Source organism: Ipomoea triloba, chromosome 7 (genome assembly GCF_003576645.1).
Source record: "Ipomoea triloba cultivar NCNSP0323 chromosome 7, ASM357664v1".
Lineage (NCBI taxonomy): Eukaryota > Viridiplantae > Streptophyta > Magnoliopsida > Solanales > Convolvulaceae > Ipomoea > Ipomoea triloba.
In genome coordinates this window covers 2,670,279-2,691,020 of record NC_044922.1, presented here as the reverse complement: position 1 = coordinate 2,691,020, position 20,742 = coordinate 2,670,279, and the positions used below count along the sequence as shown (strand labels likewise).

Here is a 20,742-nt window from a genome sequence, read left to right as displayed (position 1 = left end):
ATCTTCATAATTTGAACTTGGGAGTAGGTTTTTCTTTCTCGTCTTTAGGTTCCTTACTAAGGAGTAGCGTTTTTCCTACAACGTTTGAAGTGGATTTTCAGCTATGGTTCTCGGGCTGAGGTCGAGGCACAAGAAGGGTGCTTCTGTTCAAGTGGATTTCGTTGTCCATGTGGAGGAGGTTAAGCCTTGGCCGCCATCGCAGTCGCTTAGATCTGTTCGGTCTGTGTTGCTCGTCTGGCAGAATGGTGATCAGAACTCTGGGTCTTTCATATCTAATGTAGGGGATGCGAGTATCGAATTCAATGAGTCCTTTGCTCTCTCAGTAACTCTATGTCATGAAAAGAGGACTCGTGATAAGTTCCAGAAGAATTTGTTGAATCTTTACCTATACGAACCTCGGAAGGACAAGGCGAGTAGAGGGCAACTNAAAAAAAAAAAAAAAAAAGAAAAAAAGAAAAAAGTAAGTGTTGTTATAATTTATGATGCTATGTTAACATAATATTTACTAAATATAGAAAAAACACTTCGTATATGAATTGATGACATAGGTGTTATAACACTTGCAAAATGCACACAATTGACAAAATGGAAACCATTTATATTTTTCTCATATACAATAGCAAAATTGTTCAAAACAAGTTTCATGTTTGATTATTGCTAAAACCATATAGTTAAGTTGGTCGCACTAGTTATAAGATCTTCATAATGTAATTTGGTGTGATTTGTAGCCTTGCAAGTTATACATAAACAGAGTTTATTTCGTGCACATCCTCATGTCTTTTACTACCAAAAATAAAATAGATGATAAGACAACCTATTCAAATTAACTAAACAGTTAACTTAATAACCACAAAATTACAATATTAAACCACAATAAATGCAATCTATGACCAACTAATATCAGAAGACCAAGCCAACCGCCACATATGCAAAAGTTGTTACGGAGTACAATTCATTATATTTTTTTGAATAAATATTTTGGGTATGACGAGCATCGATCCAGTCACGCAGTTGGACTTTGACAAACAGAGAAAATCACGTTCTTCCCCACCGCCAAACCGCGGCGATCTTACGTATTTTCCTCATCTAACTTTTCTTCTTCATTAATCTTCTCAACTTTTCTTCATCTACTACAGTCAAAGAGTTCAAAAAATTGTTAATAGGCCAATACAATTATTGAAAAGTCAGGAAAATGGACATACTGAGGCAGTGAGGCATTGCATTTTGGCTTCTCTTCTACATTGCTGTACCGGCCATTCTCTACAATCACGGTAAGTATCATCCATACGCAGTGAAAGCAATCCTGAGAAAATAATGCCTTTTTTAAAGCTTATTTGATGGTTTTAAGCTTAGAACTGGCATTGATGATTGCATGTTTTAGGTTGAATTTTCTTTGTTGTGATGATAGTTTACTTTTAACAGTGAATGTAGGGTTTTAAGTTTTAACTTTTCTGTTGTGATGATTGCGACACTAAAACACACAGAGGAATAATGGTACAATTGTACAAAGAATGGTCGGTTTGTTTTGTCAGACTGTCTTTAAATGATGAGCTCAGTGACTGGACTTGAAGATGCTTAAGATGACATTATTTAAAATTTTATTTGTTAAACTTGCATTTGAAGGATACATTCATACAAACGAGAATGGGCCCTTTTCTGCCAGGGTATCAAATCAGAGGATGTTTCGTCTGTTTTGATGTCCTTTTATGTGTGGATAGTGTGTCAATCTTCATAATTTGAACTTGGGAGTAGGTTTTTCTTTCTCGTCTTTAGGTTCCTTACTAAGGAGTAGCGTTTTTCCTACAACGTTTGAAGTGGATTTTCAGCTATGGTTCTCGGGCTGAGGTCGAGGCACAAGAAGGGTGCTTCTGTTCAAGTGGATTTCGTTGTCCATGTGGAGGAGGTTAAGCCTTGGCCGCCATCGCAGTCGCTTAGATCTGTTCGGTCTGTGTTGCTCGTCTGGCAGAATGGTGATCAGAACTCTGGGTCTTTCATATCTAATGTAGGGGATGCGAGTATCGAATTCAATGAGTCCTTTGCTCTCTCAGTAACTCTATGTCATGAAAAGAGGACTCGTGATAAGTTCCAGAAGAATTTGTTGAATCTTTACCTATACGAACCTCGGAAGGACAAGGCGAGTAGAGGGCAACTGTTGGGGACAGCCACACTAAATCTTGCAGATTTTGGGGCTATTGAGGAGGATATGAGCATTTGCACTCCTGTGAACAGCAAAAAGAGTTCAAAAAGCTTTGAGCAACCCAGCATGTTCGTTACAATACAGCCTGTTCACAAGGATAGCTCAAGTTCGTCTCCTAAGGTCAGCTTATCAAAAAGAACGTCCACTGACAAGGATGAGCAAGTANAAAAAAAAAAAAAAAAAAGAAAAAAAGAAAAAAGTAAGTGTTGTTATAATTTATGATGCTATGTTAACATAATATTTACTAAATATAGAAAAAACACTTCGTATATGAATTGATGACATAGGTGTTATAACACTTGCAAAATGCACACAATTGACAAAATGGAAACCATTTATATTTTTCTCATATACAATAGCAAAATTGTTCAAAACAAGTTTCATGTTTGATTATTGCTAAAACCATATAGTTAAGTTGGTCGCACTAGTTATAAGATCTTCATAATGTAATTTGGTGTGATTTGTAGCCTTGCAAGTTATACATAAACAGAGTTTATTTCGTGCACATCCTCATGTCTTTTACTACCAAAAATAAAATAGATGATAAGACAACCTATTCAAATTAACTAAACAGTTAACTTAATAACCACAAAATTACAATATTAAACCACAATAAATGCAATCTATGACCAACTAATATCAGAAGACCAAGCCAACCGCCACATATGCAAAAGTTGTTACGGAGTACAATTCATTATATTTTTTTGAATAAATATTTTGGGTATGACGAGCATCGATCCAGTCACGCAGTTGGACTTTGACAAACAGAGAAAATCACGTTCTTCCCCACCGCCAAACCGCGGCGATCTTACGTATTTTCCTCATCTAACTTTTCTTCTTCATTAATCTTCTCAACTTTTCTTCATCTACTACAGTCAAAGAGTTCAAAAAATTGTTAATAGGCCAATACAATTATTGAAAAGTCAGGAAAATGGACATACTGAGGCAGTGAGGCATTGCATTTTGGCTTCTCTTCTACATTGCTGTACCGGCCATTCTCTACAATCACGGTAAGTATCATCCATACGCAGTGAAAGCAATCCTGAGAAAATAATGCCTTTTTTAAAGCTTATTTGATGGTTTTAAGCTTAGAACTGGCATTGATGATTGCATGTTTTAGGTTGAATTTTCTTTGTTGTGATGATAGTTTACTTTTAACAGTGAATGTAGGGTTTTAAGTTTTAACTTTTCTGTTGTGATGATTGCGACACTAAAACACACAGAGGAATAATGGTACAATTGTACAAAGAATGGTCGGTTTGTTTTGTCAGACTGTCTTTAAATGATGAGCTCAGTGACTGGACTTGAAGATGCTTAAGATGACATTATTTAAAATTTTATTTGTTAAACTTGCATTTGAAGGATACATTCATACAAACGAGAATGGGCCCTTTTCTGCCAGGGTATCAAATCAGAGGATGTTTCGTCTGTTTTGATGTCCTTTTATGTGTGGATAGTGTGTCAATCTTCATAATTTGAACTTGGGAGTAGGTTTTTCTTTCTCGTCTTTAGGTTCCTTACTAAGGAGTAGCGTTTTTCCTACAACGTTTGAAGTGGATTTTCAGCTATGGTTCTCGGGCTGAGGTCGAGGCACAAGAAGGGTGCTTCTGTTCAAGTGGATTTCGTTGTCCATGTGGAGGAGGTTAAGCCTTGGCCGCCATCGCAGTCGCTTAGATCTGTTCGGTCTGTGTTGCTCGTCTGGCAGAATGGTGATCAGAACTCTGGGTCTTTCATATCTAATGTAGGGGATGCGAGTATCGAATTCAATGAGTCCTTTGCTCTCTCAGTAACTCTATGTCATGAAAAGAGGACTCGTGATAAGTTCCAGAAGAATTTGTTGAATCTTTACCTATACGAACCTCGGAAGGACAAGGCGAGTAGAGGGCAACTGTTGGGGACAGCCACACTAAATCTTGCAGATTTTGGGGCTATTGAGGAGGATATGAGCATTTGCACTCCTGTGAACAGCAAAAAGAGTTCAAAAAGCTTTGAGCAACCCAGCATGTTCGTTACAATACAGCCTGTTCACAAGGATAGCTCAAGTTCGTCTCCTAAGGTCAGCTTATCAAAAAGAACGTCCACTGACAAGGATGAGCAAGTATCTATTGCAGATTCAGTGAATGAAGGAAATGATGATCAGTGTGAGATTGCCTCTTTCACAGATGATGATGTGTCATCACATTCGTCCCTGGATGTCACTAAGTCTTCCACAGAGGCTGCTAAGGCGCCGCCACCTCAACATGAGAAGGTAGTTAAACTGGTTCTATTTGCACATTTTCCTAATCACATTAAATATTTTACTAATTAGCTGATTTCCCAAGGCACATTGTGATTGGAATTCTCATTCAAAGTTACAGTTTCATCTTGTCTTGTATTGCTTACTGAGACAAGATCACTATTGCAAAAATCGTTCTAGGCGCCCCTAGACCGTGGCGATTTCCCTCCTAGGCGACCGCCTAGCGCCTAATTCGGCTGACTAGGCCGTCTAGTGCCTAACTCGGCTGAGTTAACTCGTCCATTTCAATCGAGCTAACCGAGTTAATCCGGTCGGCTCGGCCTTGCTAATTTTTTCCATTATATATATATATATATATATATATATATATATATATATATATAATATGACATATATACAGCCACACATGTGCACTGTTTTTTTTTTTAGTTAGCCGCATAGGCGCCCGCCTAGGCCGTCTAGGCGCTCCTCTACCGCCCGACTAGCACCTAGCGCTTACTGCAACCATGGACAAGATGGAGAATTCAAGTTGCTTGTACACTGGCTTAAGCACTAGTCCGAATCCTGTGTGATGCATGAAATTACCAGAATTAATTCTTATTGTGTAACATTTGGAACTTGCTCTGTGGCTATTGATGTTCTTTTCCTCTTTCCCCCAAGTTCTCTGTCTTGTTTTTGTGTATATTTGAAGGGAGGTAATGGCACTTTTATCGTCACAAAAAATGCAGGATGGAGTTGAATCTGCAAAAAGTAACTTTGGCAGGGAACATATCGACTCTGATACACTTCAAGCACTGGTCCCTGCAGCATCGCTTGAGAGTGTTCCTTCTAGGTGTTTGGAGAGTCCAGCTGAAGGTACAAGTGGGAAGTCCAACATCGTGAGAGGCCTTGAGCATAAAATCACAACTCATATTGAAGAAGTTGATAGTAGCAAACACCCAACTAAAATAGATACACAACCTGTTGAAGACAACTGCTTGGGTAAAATTTCTTCCAGTATTGCAACTTCAGATGGTTGTATCCAAACAAGTTTGGATCTGGACCCTGGAAGGCCTCATGACCTTCAAGAATCCCAATGGAGAAAATTGAGCCATGCTGAAAATAAATTTGTAAGTGATTTACACGTTGGCCTTGTGGGTGGAAAGGATATAAATGATAAGCTAGAAACTGAACAGGATGAAGAGAGAATTCCTAGAGAGGATTTGCATGTTGGTCTTCAAGAACCTGAAAAGAGAAAAATGGACCATCCCGAAACTGATGTCATTAATAATTTAAATATTGGCTTTGTGGGTGGGGAGGATATAAAGGAGAAGCTAGAAACTGAACAGGATGATGAGAGAATCAGAAGAGATGATTTACATGTGAATCTTAAGGAATCCCAAGAGAGAAGTACAGGACATGCCGAAAGTGAAGTCGCTAATGATTTACATGTTGGTCTTGTGGGTGGAAAGGATAAAACTGAACAGGGAGAAGGTATAATCCCAGTGGATGATTCACATGTCGGTCTTCAAGAATCCCAAGAGAGGAAAATGGGTCATGAATATGAAGTTAGTAGTATACATGATATTTGGGGTGAAAAGGATCCAAACGAGAAGCTAGAAATTCAACAGGAAGAAGATAGAATCCCAAGAGATAACTTAGATGTTGGTGTTCAAGAATCTCAAGAGAGACAGATGAAAATGGGTGAGAGTAAAGTCATTGATAATTTACATGCTGATCTTTTGGGTGGAAAGGATATAAACAAGAAACTAGAAACTGAACAGGGTGAACTGAGAATCCCTAGAGATGATTTACATGTTGGTCTTTGGGAACCCCAAGAGATAACGATCAGTCATGCTGAAAGCGAGGTTGTTAATAATTTACAAGCTGGCCTTGCTGGGGGTAAGGATATAAAGGAGAAACTAGAAACTGAGCAGGATGAAGAAGCAATCCGACTAGATGATCTAAATGTCAGTCGTCAAGAACCCCAAGAGGTAAAAATGGACCATGCTGAAAGTGAAGTCATTACTAGTTTACATGTTGGTCTTGAGGGTGGAAAGGATATAAAGGAGAAGCCAGAAACTGATCAAGTAGAAAGGAGTCTCCCAAGAGATGACTTAGACTTACATGTCAGTGTGCAAGAATCCCAAGACAGAGAAATGAAAACGGGGCATGCTGAAGGTGAAGTTAATAATTTACATGCTTGTCTTATGGGTGGAAAGGGGGGTGTAAAGGAGAAACTAGAAACTGAACAGGATGCAGAGATCCTGCTTGATGCACAAAATTTGTCAGATATTAACTCAGCCAGTGGCCATAATACAGAAAAGGCAGCAAAAGTAAATGTAACTGAAGATGCCAGCTCTAGTGCTAACGCCGAAATAAATAAATCAACAAATAGGCTTCCTGACCAAGAAAATGAATGGAAATCCAGAATTGAAATTCTTGAGGAAGAATTAAGGGAAGCTGCTGCTGTTGAGGTTAGCCTTTATTCTATAGTTGCTGAACATGTGAGTTCTTCAAACAAGGTTCATGCTCCAGCTCGTCGCCTCTCAAGGCTCTACTTTCATGCTTGCAAGGTGAAGTCTCAAACTAAACAAGCAAGTTGTGCAAGAACTGCTGTCTCAGGTTTAGCTTTGGTCTCTAAAGCATGTGGAAATGATGTTCCCAGGTGCATATTCCTTTCCAAAATCTCATTACACTTTGCTTTAACAAGTTATGCTTTAGCAACTTGAGGTTTGAAATATTCCGTTTATAGGTTGACTTTTTGGTTATCAAACACAATCATGTTGAGAGCAATTGTTAGCCAGGCCGCTGCAGACACAGTAGACAAGAATAGACCAAATATAAGAAGCACTGGTGGTAAAACTGGGGACAAAGGTAGATATTCAGAGCAAAATTGTGAGTTTGACTACACAAATGAAGGAAGGAAGAGTGTAACAAATGAACAGACTGACTGGGGAGATAGGGATGTATTTACCCTTGCACTCGAACAAGTTGAAGCTTGGATCTTCTCCCGAATTGTTGAGTCTGTGTGGTGGCAGGTTGAATTCCGTATTGCAGTTTTTATCATTATTTTCTTTCCTTAGTAATTCAGTTAATCAGTTTGTAATCAATAAGCAGTTTTTTCAAGGTCAGTGCTATAGTTTATTTTGTGTTACACTCCAGATTTTCACTCCACATATGCAAAGAACTGTTGCAAAAACAAGTGGCGGATCTGTAAGCTCAAATTCTAAGAAGGGAACTAGGCATGATTTTGGAGATGAAGAGCCTGGTAGTTTCTCAATTGATCTTTGGGAGAAGGCTTTCCAGGATGCTTGTGAAAGGCTGTGCCCAGTTAGGGCGGAAGGACATGAGTGTGGCTGCTTGTCGATGCTGGCAAAAATGGTATGTTGATAGTGTGGGATATACTCGAATTTGTACATCAAGTGTCACAGAGAGAATATACTTCACTTATCTACTAACTTATCCAAACATCTAAATAATAAGGCACTATACCCCACATTGCCCCTTTTGTCTTTCTGATAGATAGATTTCCTATGTATTAAGAAACACATTTGGGGTTTATTTCCTGTGTTCATCTGACTGCAGGGAGTGCCTTAGTATGTGATCATTATCAGGATCAACAGACAAGCTTGCATAAGCAACTTCTTGTTTTTGCTGTTTTATTTGATGACTAACTTCATCACACTTCTGTTTCAATTGTGTAGGTTATGGAACAGCTAGTGAGTAGACTGGATGTGGCGATGTTCAACGCCATTCTTCGTGACTCTGCTGATGAAATGCCAACAGATCCTGTGTCAGATCCCATTAGTAACCCTAAGGTCCTCCCAATCCCTGTTGGGAAATTAAGCTTTGGGGCTGGTGCACAACTAAAAAATGCCGTGAGTAGTCATTTCTTTCTATTCAATATTACTTATTGTCAGCTTCATCGATAATATGATGGTTTTCGCTTGGCCTGACCATTGGAGTATAATGAGAGTGAATTTTGTTGAATCTATGAAACCCACTTAGAATGCATTCTTTGGAAATTCTCTCTATAGGAACCAAATGATTTGTTTCCTACTAGGAACCAAATAGAGATGTAGATTCAGAGTGACATTATATGTATTCTTTATCTGAGTGGTATTATTTGAACATTTTGGTTGCTTTCTTGTTGCTGACAGGTTGGAAACTGGTCTAGATGGCTGTCTGATTTATTCGAAACTGAAGATAACGAGTTTCCTGATAGTAGCAACACTATGCTTGTGGAAGACAAGCAACACGAGTCTCACAAGCCTTTCCGCCTCCTCAATGCGCTAAGTGACCTCATGATGCTACCATTAGAAATGCTGGCTGATCCATTAACAAGAAAAGAAGTGAGTACCTTACTAGCTAGTGGCTTGTGTAATCCAAACATCAAACACCAGTACTGCATAACACATTAATGCTCAAATTTTTTACATTTTGAAGGTTTGCCCATTGTTCAGCCCATCGCTGATCAAGATAATTCTCAGCCTTTTTGTTCCTGATGAGTTCTCCCCACACCCAGTTCCCCAGGAAGTATTTGTGGCTCTTGATTCTGAGGTTAAAACACTCTCCAATCTTCATCATTACTTGCAGATTATTATTATTGTTGTTGTTGTTGTTAAACTTTTCTTCCTTTCTCAAGGATGATATGGATGCTTCCAGTGAGTCTTTCACTATGGTACCATGTACTGCCACCCCCACTGTTTACTCACCCCCAACTGCAGCCTCAGTTACTAGGTTTATGGGAGAGTCTGGAACCCAATCTTTAGCACGAAACACGTCATCTGTCCTCAAGAAATCATACACAAGTGATGATGAGCTTGACGAGGTGGACTCACCCCTGACTTCAATTATAGCTGATCGATCACGGGGCTGTCCTACTTCAACAAACATGAAATGGACTCCCGGAGTAAAGGGCAGTCGAAATCTTATCAGGTATCAGCTACTTCGAGAGTTATGGAGAGATAATGGTCAGTGAAAACTGGTGCAAGATCAGGTAAATTTGTACAGAGTTTCCATTTGTTATCGTGAATTTCCTTCTGAAATTTTGAGTTCCCAAAGAAAGAAGAGACACATAGTGATCCAGAATAAGAGATTAATCATTTTGAAGTATCTTATATAGTTACATTACATGGCATTGAGTTATAAAGTTGTCCTGAAAATAATGAAGCTAATAGGAACACATAGTGACTATCATCAGAGCTTCAAAGAAAGCGTACTTTTAATTCCCCCTTCAAGTCCCTTTTGTCCTGACAGGGTTTTGAGGCTCAATAGAATGGAGATCTCTAACCTCTATGTGCTCCCAAAGAATTATATTACTGAAAAAACCTTTTTGCTTTATTCCTGCAAAAAAAAAAAAAAAAAAGGAGAAGAAGACAAAGAAGAAGAGAGATTAGCGATGATGATCTTACATACTCAGATATCATACACCATATTTTGAAGCACTGGAACCTGTCAATAGGTCCAAGATGTTAGAAGTAAGAAAATCTGAAAAAGTTTTTAACATGGTACTAGCAACTGCTGAATGTTAAAATGGTGTTTGTATGTGTAGCTTATCTATGTCCACCAATAAAGGGGTTTTGCTGGGGTGCATATATAAAGAAAATTCTATAGTGTTGATTGTACCCAATACAATCACGTATATTGTGCCAGGTACAATATACATATGAGACAGTTCAGTCCAAAAAAAAAAAAAATCTTTGGATTTGTCATTTATAGAGGGAGAGATTACATTTTTGATTGTTGGCCACCAGAAGGGTTTTGCAGTGCATCATAGTGCCCATAGCCATGATATAAAACACAAATAGGCTTGTCCTTCCCATATTCTTGACCATATTCAGCTATAACCTTAAGGCAATTAGTCTTCTTATCCCACATGTACACTGCGATGGGAGCCCTGCAAAGTTTTCAACAAATGGAAAATAAATGCAGGATACAGGAATATATCTTAGGCTCTTAGCATCCACTAAAACTGATTAAGAAACTACATGTGCATTTACTAACTAATTTTTTTATTTTTATTTTATTTTTCTTGAGAAATGAAAAATTAAAGAAAAAGAAGCAAATAACCTACTGTAGAACATGTGAGGACATCAGCAGTTCGGGTTCACCTCCCCAGATATGGGGCTGTCTCATCTGTGTGACATATGCATCAAAATCACCTTCAACAAACCTGAACAAAAATGTATGGGAAAAAGGGTAAATACGTCCCTGAACATTACTCAAAAAGTTAATTAAACCTTAAACTTTTAAAAGTTGTAATTAATCCCTTAAACATATTATTTTAGAGTAATTAGGCCCAAAAACTTGTTGGTAACCTGTAATTGCAAGTCATTAAGATTCCTACGAACGGTGAGATTTCGATGGTATCCCGGCATAAAACACTTGAAACGATCGCCAGTGTCAATTGGTTGCCTTCTCCGATGAAGGAGAGGTTACCAATAAATCGTGTAATACTGATTGTTAATACTACAATCAAACTTCGCTTCTTGAGAATATATGTAGTATTCCACGATTTCTTACAAGCTAATGAAGCTATTGTAGAAAAAAGCCTTGGCATATTAAAATTTGAGAGTATACAAAAATAAAGTACCATTCAGCATCTGCTCGTCTCTTGATAAACTCATCCACAACCTGTAAAACAGTTTGATGGTTTTCATGAATCATGAGTATAATACAAGTCAAATTCACAGAAATACACAAACAGTTTGGACCCAGAGCGGTAAAGGATGACCTAATAACATCAAATAAATGGTGTACATTGTAAAAGAATGATTTTATTGGTAACTAATGAACAATGTGCAAGCATGTTTTCAGAGTTTTTTCCATTTTTGGTTCCATGATTATGAGATCACTTTTACATTTGATTCCCAACTATTAATTTTTTCACATTTGGTCCCATGACTTTTCAGTCCTTGTTACATTTGGTCCCTCCAACCTAATTTCCCATCACCGACTTATCTTAAAGGGTAAAATTGTTAATTTTCATTACTGTTTTCTTAAACTTCTCAAGAAGGGGACTAAAAATGGCAATTTTGCCCTTAAAAAAAGTCATTTGCCTGTCGGTGATCAGAAATTAGATCGGAGGGACTGTGTTTGAGAGACCAAATGTAAAAAATTAATAGTCAGCGACCAATGACCAATGACCAAAAAAAAAAAAAAAAACTCCATGTTGTCATTATTTGGGTAGTAAGTAAGAACAGCACTACACTGAAGTATAGCCAGGCAAAATATGCAGAAGTTGCTCTCACATAATAAGGACTTCAGAGTAGTTCAACATAAAAATGCGCCATTGGGTTGTCAATAAAGAATACACACTGCAGAATTCCGATTTTGAGGATCTAACATTCTAACTCATTTAGATGTAAAGATAAAGCTCTCTTACTTTTTCTCTGAGCTCATCAGCGAGTTCTCTTTCGTAGCTTTCACCTGGCGATGGCTTTCCTTCTCTTAGACGAGCCCCATGAACCACTGAACGGAACAAGCATCTTCCATCCCCGGGTATCCCTGCAGAATATGAGCAACATACATCATCATCATCAACACACATGTTTACTTCTCAAACCCAAAATGGATTTCTTAGCCAAAACCAACCAGGAGGCTACTATGATCAAGATAAGCCTATCCTATATGATTATACAGTTTCTACTTCCATGATGAATATCAACATGTACCACCATAGCCAAGAGAATGACTAGAACTTAACAAAAAATTTCTCCTTCCATGATGAATATCAACATGTACCACATAGCCAAGAGAATGCCTAGAACTTAACAAAAGCATTTACTAACCATAAAAATTGTTTATTTTTTTAGAAAAATGGGAAGCTAGAGAAAGAAAAACAACAAATGCATTTACTTTACAGCTTATGCCAGACTAATCCTAAGTCCCCAGAATCCCTGCCCATGAGTTAGAAGAGGTAAATCGCGAGTCGCCTAGCCAGTCCCCTGGTTTCGACCCTTTATCCCTACACTCTGCACATAAGAGGTCTTCATCACCTCTAATCGCTCAAGGTCTCCCAATGACCCCCAATTCCTAGTGGATTCAAACCCCTACACTAGCACTGGGAGAATATACTTTATATTTCTCCACTTTAGAAAACAAAGAATGGAGAATGGAAAACGAAATGAAAAACAGAGAAAATTGGAGTAAACGGTGATATTCACACAGCAATCAATTCCTCATCATCACCAAAACATGAAAAGAGCATAATCAAGCAAGAGAAAAACAGTACGTGGGATTTCATACCCAATCCCTCTTCCATATCAGCTACCAAGACTTTCCAGAAACACGAAACCTCGCAGTAATCTCGTTATAGCATTAATAAAGGTAGTTCTAAAAGCAAGATAACTAAGCTACGCAAAAGCAAGCCTTCTTTTCACGAAAAGAATAAGAAATCCATCAATTAACTCAATCAATCCATTCAAGGCACGCAACAGTCTATCAATGCAAGACCTAAATACTCATTCCTTAAAATTAAAAAATAAATAAATAAATTACAGCACAGTAAAACTTCTGCAGCATAAAGAAAATCCATGACATGAACAAATTGAAAAAACAAAAACAGCAAGACATACAAATGGTACGAAGATCGTTACCGGCCGAAACTTGTGGTTTTGGCATGAATAAAAACAAGAGATTTCACGCAACAACAACGGAATTCATTGCATAATTGACTTTAAATCGAACAATTTGGGTTTTTTTTTTTTTGGTTGTCATTTTTACCCGATTCTGATTCTTCTGACCTCGAAAGAGCGACAATGAGAGGTGTGAGAGGACGCAGAGCGCTTCAATTGAACTGAGTTGTAAAGACGAAACACTGAAAGAGAAAGTGATTCGAATCGGATTCCATTCCAGGACCTCCCCCCAGAGTAAAGCGCGGGGAAGTGGAGAAGACGACCCGGTTAGTTACTCGCTCGGATATTAGACCCGCCTATTTTTGCTTTCTAACTTCTAAAATGAAAAGTTTTTTTTTTTTTAAATTTTATAAATATCAAGCATTTATTTTAGTTCTATAACAACCTCGAGGGAAAGGCCAAATTTAATTTAAATTAAAAAAAATTCTGTCGGTTCCTATATTTTAGGAATGGAAATAAAAACTTGTCTGATAAAAAATAAAAAAATAAAAAAATAATAATAATAAAAAACATTGTTTGCCTCATTCCTCCTAGCCTGGCTAGAGATTTTTTTAATGTGATGAGAGAAATTGACCGTTACTATTTAGAGTTGTATAATAAATAAATTCTACTCTTGTGTAATAACTCAGAAGTCATACATGAGAAATAAACTGCACTAAGAAGACCTTGTGTAATGGATTCAATCAAAAAGGTATTGACAAAAATTGAACATATAATTTTTAGATATGAGAGTTATGCTTTACCCACACTATTACACATTTTGGGATATTCCAAGTATAGATATGATATTGTTCTTAGTGTACAGAGCATGAGGATAGATATCAAGAATAATTTAATAAAAATATATATATACAAACGCATATAGAAACATCCAAGCTGGGTTTGTTTCTCACCGGAGGTTACAACTTACAAACCTCACCAATAACATAATTCATATTAATAAAGATAGTTTGGATGACCAGAATTATTTTCTACCCTCTCAGGTGTACAGTGTCTTTAGCCTAGAAGAGTATTGCTAAATGCAAGCTGAATTTATTTTTCTCTATTGACACTCTTTTAAAGTAATAAACAAAATCATTAGAGATATTTAATTTGCGAGTTATTATTTTTATGTGCCTCAATTAGCTGGTAAGATTCGTATGTGCCTCAACTAGCTGGTAAAATCCGTATGTGTCTATTGTATGAGTAAGATTCAATTAGCTGGTAAGATTCGTATGTGTCTCAACTAGCTGGTAAAATCCGTATGTGTCTATTGTATGAGTAAGATTCGAAACGTACATCATACCATTGCTAGCTAAGTTTATAAACTTATTTTAAATTAATTGACCAATTAAATTGTGTTCCGTCTATAGTTTGTTGAAAAGAGTAAAAAGAAACCTTCAGTCACATACATGGTTCAGATCATATACGTGTTGAAAACTTTAACCGGCTGGCTATTCTAAAACGGGAGAGGAAAAAAAGATCCATATATTACAACTGTACATCTCTCTTTTCCTGAAAGCTAAATAGCCTATTGGGGCAGGAGAATATATATAAAAACAGAGAGGATTTTACAGGCTAAACAGAACAATCTAACACTGGTATACAGAAAAACTTTTGTTCTTCCACAAGAAACTCAGAGCTTTTCCCAGTTTCCTTTTCGAGGTCGACTTGGTCAGTGGTTTCGGGTTTTCAGCAGGCGTGGCAGAATCGCTGTCCTCGGGCTGAGTTGTCTTAGCTGCTGGTGAGGGTTCTTTCTGTCGCTGTTCGCGGAATAACATCAAGAGCTTCTGAGCTTTCTGTTTTCCTCGCATTGTTCCGTTCACAGACATTGACACCAAAGAAGGTATCACGCCTTCTTGGAGGACCATCTGGCTGCATTTCTCGTTTCCATTGCAGAGTAATACAAGACACGCAGCAGCTTGTTCCTGTTCCGGAGGCTCGCCTAAGTCCAAAATAGACGAGAGCCTGCTGATGAGGCCGGGAGCTGATATGATTTCATCTTTAGCGGGCTTGCTTGAAGCCAGGTTGATAAGAACAGCTACGCATTTTTCTGCCCAGGCATGATCATCGGAGTGTGTCATCACAGCGAGAAGACCATCAATTATCCCGGCTGACATAAGGTGCGGTATGTTGGTTGGCAGGGTGGAGAGGTTAAAAAGAGCGTGGAGAGCATCCAGCTTGCACTGGGGATCAGTCTCTTGCTGAAGAACCCCGATCAAGAAGGGCACAGCTTCGCTGGTTCCAATAATAGGCTTGGCTTCTTCGTGACCGGAAAGGTTCAGGTAGAGGGCCGTTGCTGCAGCAATAGAGCTAGAATTAGCAATCATTTTCTCCAAAAATGGAAGTACTCCGGCTGCCAACATCGTTTCTTTGTTTCTGAAAAGCAAGGTGTAGAACTTCATTAGAAACTCTTTCAAGCTTCGTGACAAAGGCATAAAAGGAAAACAAAACGCATTGACTTGAACACTAAAGAATTGAATAAGCAGGACGTTTTCACCATAAAAGCCTAAATCTATAATTCTAGAGCCAATGATATAAAATATCATACCTATTATTATCTACGCCAAGGTTGAAGAGAGCCATGGCTCCAATTTCCTGAGCCATCTCGTTTCTAGCTTGGACAGCAGACTCCAAAAACAGCATCAAAGCCTCAATAAAACCATTTGCCCCCATGTACATCCTGACTTCTTCATCATCCTTTACCAAATGTCTTATCTGTTCTACCACTTTGCACTTTTTCCTTAAATCAACCTCTTGGTCTAAAATGGCTAACAAATCATCATATCTTTCAATGGCATTAGACTGGAATTCATCGTCAAGTGCAGAAGAATCTACTTCGTTCCCTTCAGCCTCCTCAATGATACCACTATCCTCCAAAGGGACCACCTTAATACCCTTGAGCTTGCAGGAGCCAATGCTTTCAATTGATTGGGAATTTGCGGATTCACTTTGAGAAAATGCCAGCCTCCAGTAGTTGAGGTCAAGAGACTCGGGTGGGCCATCTGGAATAGGAACTCCATTGTGTTCACACCAACTAGCAACCAAACCTTTCACACAGTAATTAGAAGTCAAACCAAGATGAGGAAGCTCCTGTTGAGTTTTAGGGCATGTGTTGTGCCCATCACTAAACCACTTCTCAATACAAACCCTTTCATATGTTTGCCCAGAAGCAATAATCACTGGGTCAAACATTATCTGCAATGAGATTGGACACCTCAACTCTTCAGGAGGGATAGGCATGTGGTCTGATCTCCCAAAGTTCGGTTTGAAATTAAAAGAACTCAGCTTTGAAAGTTGGCGATCAAAGGCATGGACATGGCCTCCTGGTCCAATACCATCCTCTAGAGATCCCTGAACCGTTGGAGAGCATGGCGTTGAACCCTGTGAATCATTGTCATCTGAGAGTTCACTTCTAAATAACTTTGAGTATTTTCTTAATAGGTGCATCAGATAAGCAACAATTGACTCCTTCCTTTTCTCTTCTTCAGCCTGTGCTCTTTCTATGAGTTTTCTCAAAGCCCTTCTTTCTCTAAGAGCTGCCCTTGAAGAGGTAATACCAAGTCTAGAAGCAGCCTGGTGAAAAGTTTCAAGTTCACTATTGTCGCTCTCATTTCTATTGAACTTCCTTCCTTGCTGAAGTAATGCAATTATATCATCACCAACCTGTTTCTCAATTGGATCAATTGAGAACTCAATCCCCTGAAGTTCACTTAGAATTGAAGAAATCTGAAACAAGAGAGATTACTATTAAAATATAGCTACAAGTAGTGCTGACTTCTGAAGTAACTGACATAGAACTATGAGATATACTAACAGTAGCTTATGAAGAACCCAAAGGAAATATGCAGATTTGGACCATAAAGAACATATTATGGAGTATTTGGAACTGACAGGAACAAACACTCAAAAATTGGACCAAATGATGTATATGAAATAATAATTATTGGTCCCAACCAATGATCAGAGAGATTAAAGACACCACATAAAAAAATGCGCACACTTGGTTGTATTTTTTTACCAGAGTTTTTTAAAATAAACTTTAAAAGTCAAATTAATTTTTCATTTTGTTAAAGCAATATTTTACTAGTTAATAAGCTGAGAAACAATGATGAATATTACCTGACAACCAATGGTTTGTGGAACTATATCTTCAACCCGATTTAGACCATCTTGAAGAGCACATCTTGCTCTCTCAAATTTAAGTACAATAGAGTCTCCAGTTATTGCCTGATCAAATAAAAATATCAGTTCACATTTTTTAGAAGGAAATAAAAAAAGGAAAATATCCTCCATTGCATCAGATGCCAGAATTATTGTTAACATATATTCTATAGCTCCAAATTACTAAGTAAAAATACCAATGCACAATAAATCAGTGAGAGTGGCAGTTAGACTTGTAGCTAACCAGTGCCACAGAAGCACATTCCCAATATGAACATTCATTGCTAGACCATAAAAAGATGCAATGTCCTTACCAGGTAGAGTTTACTGCATTCAGCACAGTGCTGAAGAATAGTCTTCGTCTTCTCAAGGGCTATGTGCAGAGCACACAATGCCTGAATACCTGTAGTGCTTCTTGGTCGAGCCGCTTCCAGTTCAGGAAAAATTCCCAACACTTTCGCATAGATGGAAGATAGACTCTTGCACATTCCTCCATGTAGCTGCACTAGTAACCACATATTCATCACACACTTGACAAACAAAAAATGAAGAAAACCCAGAGAAACATCCAACAAATATTCACTTAAATAGAGAGAGAAAGATAAAGGATAAACTCTGCCGAAACAGTGAAATATATTGCACCAGGTTCAATGGGAAACTTTTGACCTTAAAATAAAATTAAGGAGTAAAAGGTAGCAAAGAAAGAATGTTAAACAGAAGCTCGTATTCAACAAATCCTACCTATTTGAAATTTTTTGCTTTCATAGGTCTACGAAGTATTCACCTTATAGAATAAAGCACATCACATTCAACAGTCCAATGTTTTAAATGAATAAATCAATAAATACAGGCCACTTCCAAGAAAAAGACGGAAATAGAAAAAAAAAAATGAAATCCGAGGAGGCAAACAAGTAACATCATATTCTTTACACAGTGCATACCTTAGGTTCACCAATTGAGCATAAATTTTCTTCAACCTCAGAATTATCCATTATTTCACATTTAACACAGAAAAGAACAATCCTGCCGCTTATTATCTGCGTGCCAATAAACCAATCTGAACATATTAAGTTTTTGCACCAGGACCATAATAATCAACAAAAGACAAACAAGCAATCATTATTTATAAGTTACTTCAGCAAAGGGCCTTAATGCAGTTTCTATTTCCTTAGGTGTAAGAAGTGGAAAGACAAAACTAGACATTTCAAAAACCACATACAATAATGCAGCCACAGTGTATATGCTGCAAACACCACAATTAGTCAAACTTGTGGAACAGAAAATCCCATGTTTCTAAACTGAGAAAATTTCAGAAAAATGAAAATAAAAAATTATAGATTAATAAAAAATTATTAACAGTCAGCCTTTAGATTCAAAAACTAATGATTTCAAATCAAATCAAGAATTTAAACAGCATTTTTACCTAATTGATGAGCAATCACATATTTCGATTCACCAAATAAACTACTTACTAAAATTTCAATCCAACGAGACAGACAAGCACAATAGATTGAAAAAGACCTTCCAGAGCTCAACAAATCACATTACTCCAAAAAAAAAAAATTAATAATAAATAAAAAAAACATTGCTAAGCCTAAGATAGTATAAAAATGAAAACAAAAAATAGCATAAAATTCAAAAGCAGAAGCATTTTATTTCTGATGATGGAAGCTAGGGTTTGGAGCTCAAAACTCACCGAAATAAACAGAACAGCATCAAAGGAGGCTTCATCAACGAAGCACTAAGACAGTAATGTATGGTAGCAGTAGATAATATTCGAATATATACACATGTATTGCTATTATAGATATACGACGGAGCTCAGTATTCAGATCAAGAGATTTTTAGAGAGAGAAAACCGGACGCAGGAGAGAGAGAGAGAGGGGAAGAGTGCTTTTTCAGGGTTATTAAAGAAGAGAGGATGAAGGAATAGAATTCATGAAAGAGCCATCAGAGTAGTTTTCTTATTACAGAGGGAATATTTAAATTATTATTTAATTTTGGGGAGTCAATTATAAATAATCGGTTCCTTGAGGAGGGACCAGAATTGCAAATTATTACCCCGAAAGCCGAATATCATTATTTGGCAATTTTTTATTTTTAGATTTAGAGTATATTGCGTTAATCTTATTCATTTGTAATAGTTCACAAATCACACATAAAAATAAAACATACTATAAATATGAACTTGATGATGTAATGTGTTGACAATGATACCAACTTAAATTTTTTCTAAGTAAATTTATTTTTCAATAAATTCAATTTGTTATTAGTTGAATAAATATCAAACTAGTAAACATTCAAATTTATTTTGATTGATTTGAGAAGTTAAGATAAATTGATTTAATTGATAGTTTAGAGTGTTAGTATTAAAAAGTTAATATGTAGTCTCAGAGAGTGGTGTTAATAATTGAACTCATATCCATTTAAGTAAGAAAATCCTATGTTATTAACGCAGTCACCCATTTTAGAGAATATTAGCTTATTTTTACCTATTATTATAGATAAACTTATAGTTACGACTAGCTTAGATGAACGTCATATTATATTACTAATTATTATTATTATATTTGAAGAAGACAACAACGTAACGATAACCAACTCCACTAACGTCCAGATCTAATATTCAATCTTTGCACATATTTTGATATAGACAAAGACAATTTTCTAATTTGGTCTTGATCGTAATCTGATAAAGTCACATCTTTGTTCAAAGTTAGGATATAGACAAAGATCAATAAGATTCAGGGTTACGTTGTTGTGATATAAATGAAAGTTATGTTTTGTAATCTAAACACTCAAATAAACAAATAAAACTATATGACTATCCAATACTAGGTTGCTTGTATAATACTATAATAATACATGAGTTAACGGGTAAAGTATTATATTTTAATTAAAAAAAAGTGTTACATATTTAATAGTTAACTCATATAGGATGATTTAGCATAAAATCAACTATCTAGAGCAATTTGAATGTATACTTAACCTTTATACCTAATTTAGCTTACGTAAATTATATCGTAGATTATGATCCACCATATGCATTATAGGCATTAGGCAATGATTAGGACGATACACTTACAATTAACATATTATCTACATGTTTTAACCTTTGTTATAAGTTTTTATTATGTAAATTGTAAGTAAATAAACTAAAATTACATAATATATTAATTGTATTTAACAAATGATTCATGTATTATTTGAAATTATTTATTACTTTATTATATACAAAAAGTCATCTGCATATAAAATTAAAATAAAATATATGCAGTCTCCATGGATAGTTTAACTGGTCACAATGATAAAATTTGAGAGCAAAAATTAGAAAATAGGCCATGATTTACATTCTGGATTTAATCCTTTGGGAGAAAAAAAAAAAAACAAAATATACGTACATTCAATATTCTCATTAAATAAATTTTCTTAAATTCTAGATGAGAATAAATTTCATTGGAATATTCTTAATCGGAACAATAATTCTTAAAATTCTTGGAGCCAAATTGGGCTGATACGTCAATTTCGTCACCCCGGCACACCGG

At 36.7% G+C, this 20,742-nt stretch overlaps 3 protein-coding genes and 2 long non-coding RNA genes across 14 annotated transcripts; 1 reads left to right on the top strand and 4 right to left on the bottom strand.

Annotated features, from left to right (window-relative positions):
* Positions 1–802: 802 nt before the first annotated feature.
* Positions 803–1,688, bottom strand: LOC116025160. Its single transcript, XR_004099598.1, has 2 exons — positions 1,203–1,688; positions 803–1,130 (listed from the first exon to the last, which is right to left on the bottom strand). It is a non-coding gene; the product is annotated as an uncharacterized LOC116025160 (long non-coding RNA).
* Positions 1,055–9,530, top strand: LOC116025156. Of its 5 annotated transcripts, XM_031266268.1 has the most exons (11): positions 1,055–1,073; positions 1,164–1,271; positions 1,807–2,312; positions 4,249–4,445; positions 5,162–7,080; positions 7,168–7,453; positions 7,578–7,796; positions 8,120–8,293; positions 8,576–8,767; positions 8,862–8,975; positions 9,061–9,530. In XM_031266268.1, exons 3-11 carry the CDS (start codon positions 1,829–1,831, stop codon positions 9,394–9,396), a joined length of 3,921 nt encoding a protein of 1,306 aa, XP_031122128.1. In that variant the 5' UTR covers positions 1,055–1,073; positions 1,164–1,271; positions 1,807–1,828; the 3' UTR covers positions 9,397–9,530. The 5 variants fall into 5 exon arrangements, with proteins under 5 accessions (XP_031122128.1, XP_031122131.1, XP_031122132.1 ...); XM_031266271.1 differs by lacking the exons at positions 1,055–1,073; positions 1,164–1,271; positions 1,807–2,312 and adding exons at positions 2,991–3,009; positions 3,100–3,207 and having other exon boundaries at positions 3,743–4,445; XM_031266272.1 differs by lacking the exons at positions 1,055–1,073; positions 1,164–1,271; positions 1,807–2,312 and adding an exon at positions 3,037–3,207 and having other exon boundaries at positions 3,763–4,445.
* LOC116025159 lies at positions 2,739–3,624 on the bottom strand. Its single transcript, XR_004099597.1, has 2 exons — positions 3,139–3,624; positions 2,739–3,066 (listed from the first exon to the last, which is right to left on the bottom strand). It is a non-coding gene; the product is annotated as an uncharacterized LOC116025159 (long non-coding RNA).
* LOC116025158 (OVARIAN TUMOR DOMAIN-containing deubiquitinating enzyme 4-like) lies at positions 9,497–13,151 on the bottom strand. Of its 3 annotated transcripts, none has more exons than XM_031266279.1 (6): positions 13,016–13,151; positions 11,803–11,924; positions 11,011–11,051; positions 10,492–10,590; positions 10,150–10,314; positions 9,497–9,761 (listed from the first exon to the last, which is right to left on the bottom strand). In XM_031266279.1, the coding sequence occupies exons 1-6, from the start codon at positions 13,038–13,040 to the stop codon at positions 9,734–9,736; spliced, it is 480 nt and encodes a 159-aa protein (XP_031122139.1). In that variant the 5' UTR covers positions 13,041–13,151; the 3' UTR covers positions 9,497–9,733. The 3 variants fall into 3 exon arrangements, with proteins under 3 accessions (XP_031122139.1, XP_031122138.1, XP_031122140.1); XM_031266278.1 differs by having other exon boundaries at positions 12,995–13,103; XM_031266280.1 differs by lacking the exon at positions 13,016–13,151 and adding an exon at positions 12,666–12,791.
* A 1,255-nt stretch (positions 13,152–14,406) lies between these two features.
* Positions 14,407–19,111, bottom strand: LOC116025157 (U-box domain-containing protein 45). 4 transcript variants are annotated; one of them, XM_031266275.1, is made up of 6 exons: positions 18,894–19,111; positions 18,139–18,254; positions 17,512–17,697; positions 17,156–17,263; positions 15,585–16,762; positions 14,407–15,412 (listed from the first exon to the last, which is right to left on the bottom strand). In XM_031266275.1, exons 2-6 carry the CDS (start codon positions 18,187–18,189, stop codon positions 14,626–14,628), a joined length of 2,310 nt encoding a protein of 769 aa, XP_031122135.1. In that variant the 5' UTR covers positions 18,190–18,254; positions 18,894–19,111; the 3' UTR covers positions 14,407–14,625. The 4 variants fall into 4 exon arrangements, with proteins under 4 accessions (XP_031122135.1, XP_031122134.1, XP_031122137.1 ...); XM_031266274.1 differs by having other exon boundaries at positions 18,139–18,234; XM_031266277.1 differs by lacking the exon at positions 18,139–18,254.
* Positions 19,112–20,742: the final 1,631 nt, after the last annotated feature.

Bases quoted from the DNA above. Each gene is read 5' to 3' on its own strand.
- LOC116025156 (XM_031266268.1), top strand. From the start codon at position 1,829: ATGGTTCTCGGGCTGAGGTCGAGGCACAAGAAGGGTGCTTCTGTTCAA. The intron at 7,797-8,119 runs GTATGTTGATAG...TCAATTGTGTAG, and splicing joins TGTCGATGCTGGCAAAAATG to GTTATGGAACAGCTAGTGAG. The intron at 8,294-8,575 runs GTGAGTAGTCAT...TGTTGCTGACAG, and splicing joins GTGCACAACTAAAAAATGCC to GTTGGAAACTGGTCTAGATG.
- LOC116025158 (XM_031266278.1), bottom strand. From the start codon at position 13,040: ATGCCAAAACCACAAGTTTCGGCCGGTAACGATCTTCGTACCATTT. The intron at 11,925-12,994 runs GTATGTCTTGCT...CATATTCTGCAG, and splicing joins TAACGATCTTCGTACCATTT to GGATACCCGGGGATGGAAGA. The intron at 11,052-11,802 runs GTAAGAGAGCTT...ACTGTTTTACAG, and splicing joins CTGATGAGCTCAGAGAAAAA to GTTGTGGATGAGTTTATCAA.
- LOC116025157 (XM_031266275.1), bottom strand. From the start codon at position 18,189: ATGGATAATTCTGAGGTTGAAGAAAATTTATGCTCAATTGGTGAACCT. The intron at 17,264-17,511 runs GTAAGGACATTG...TTATTTGATCAG, and splicing joins AATGCAGTAAACTCTACCTG to GCAATAACTGGAGACTCTAT. The intron at 16,763-17,155 runs GTAATATTCATC...CTCTTGTTTCAG, and splicing joins CACAAACCATTGGTTGTCAG to ATTTCTTCAATTCTAAGTGA.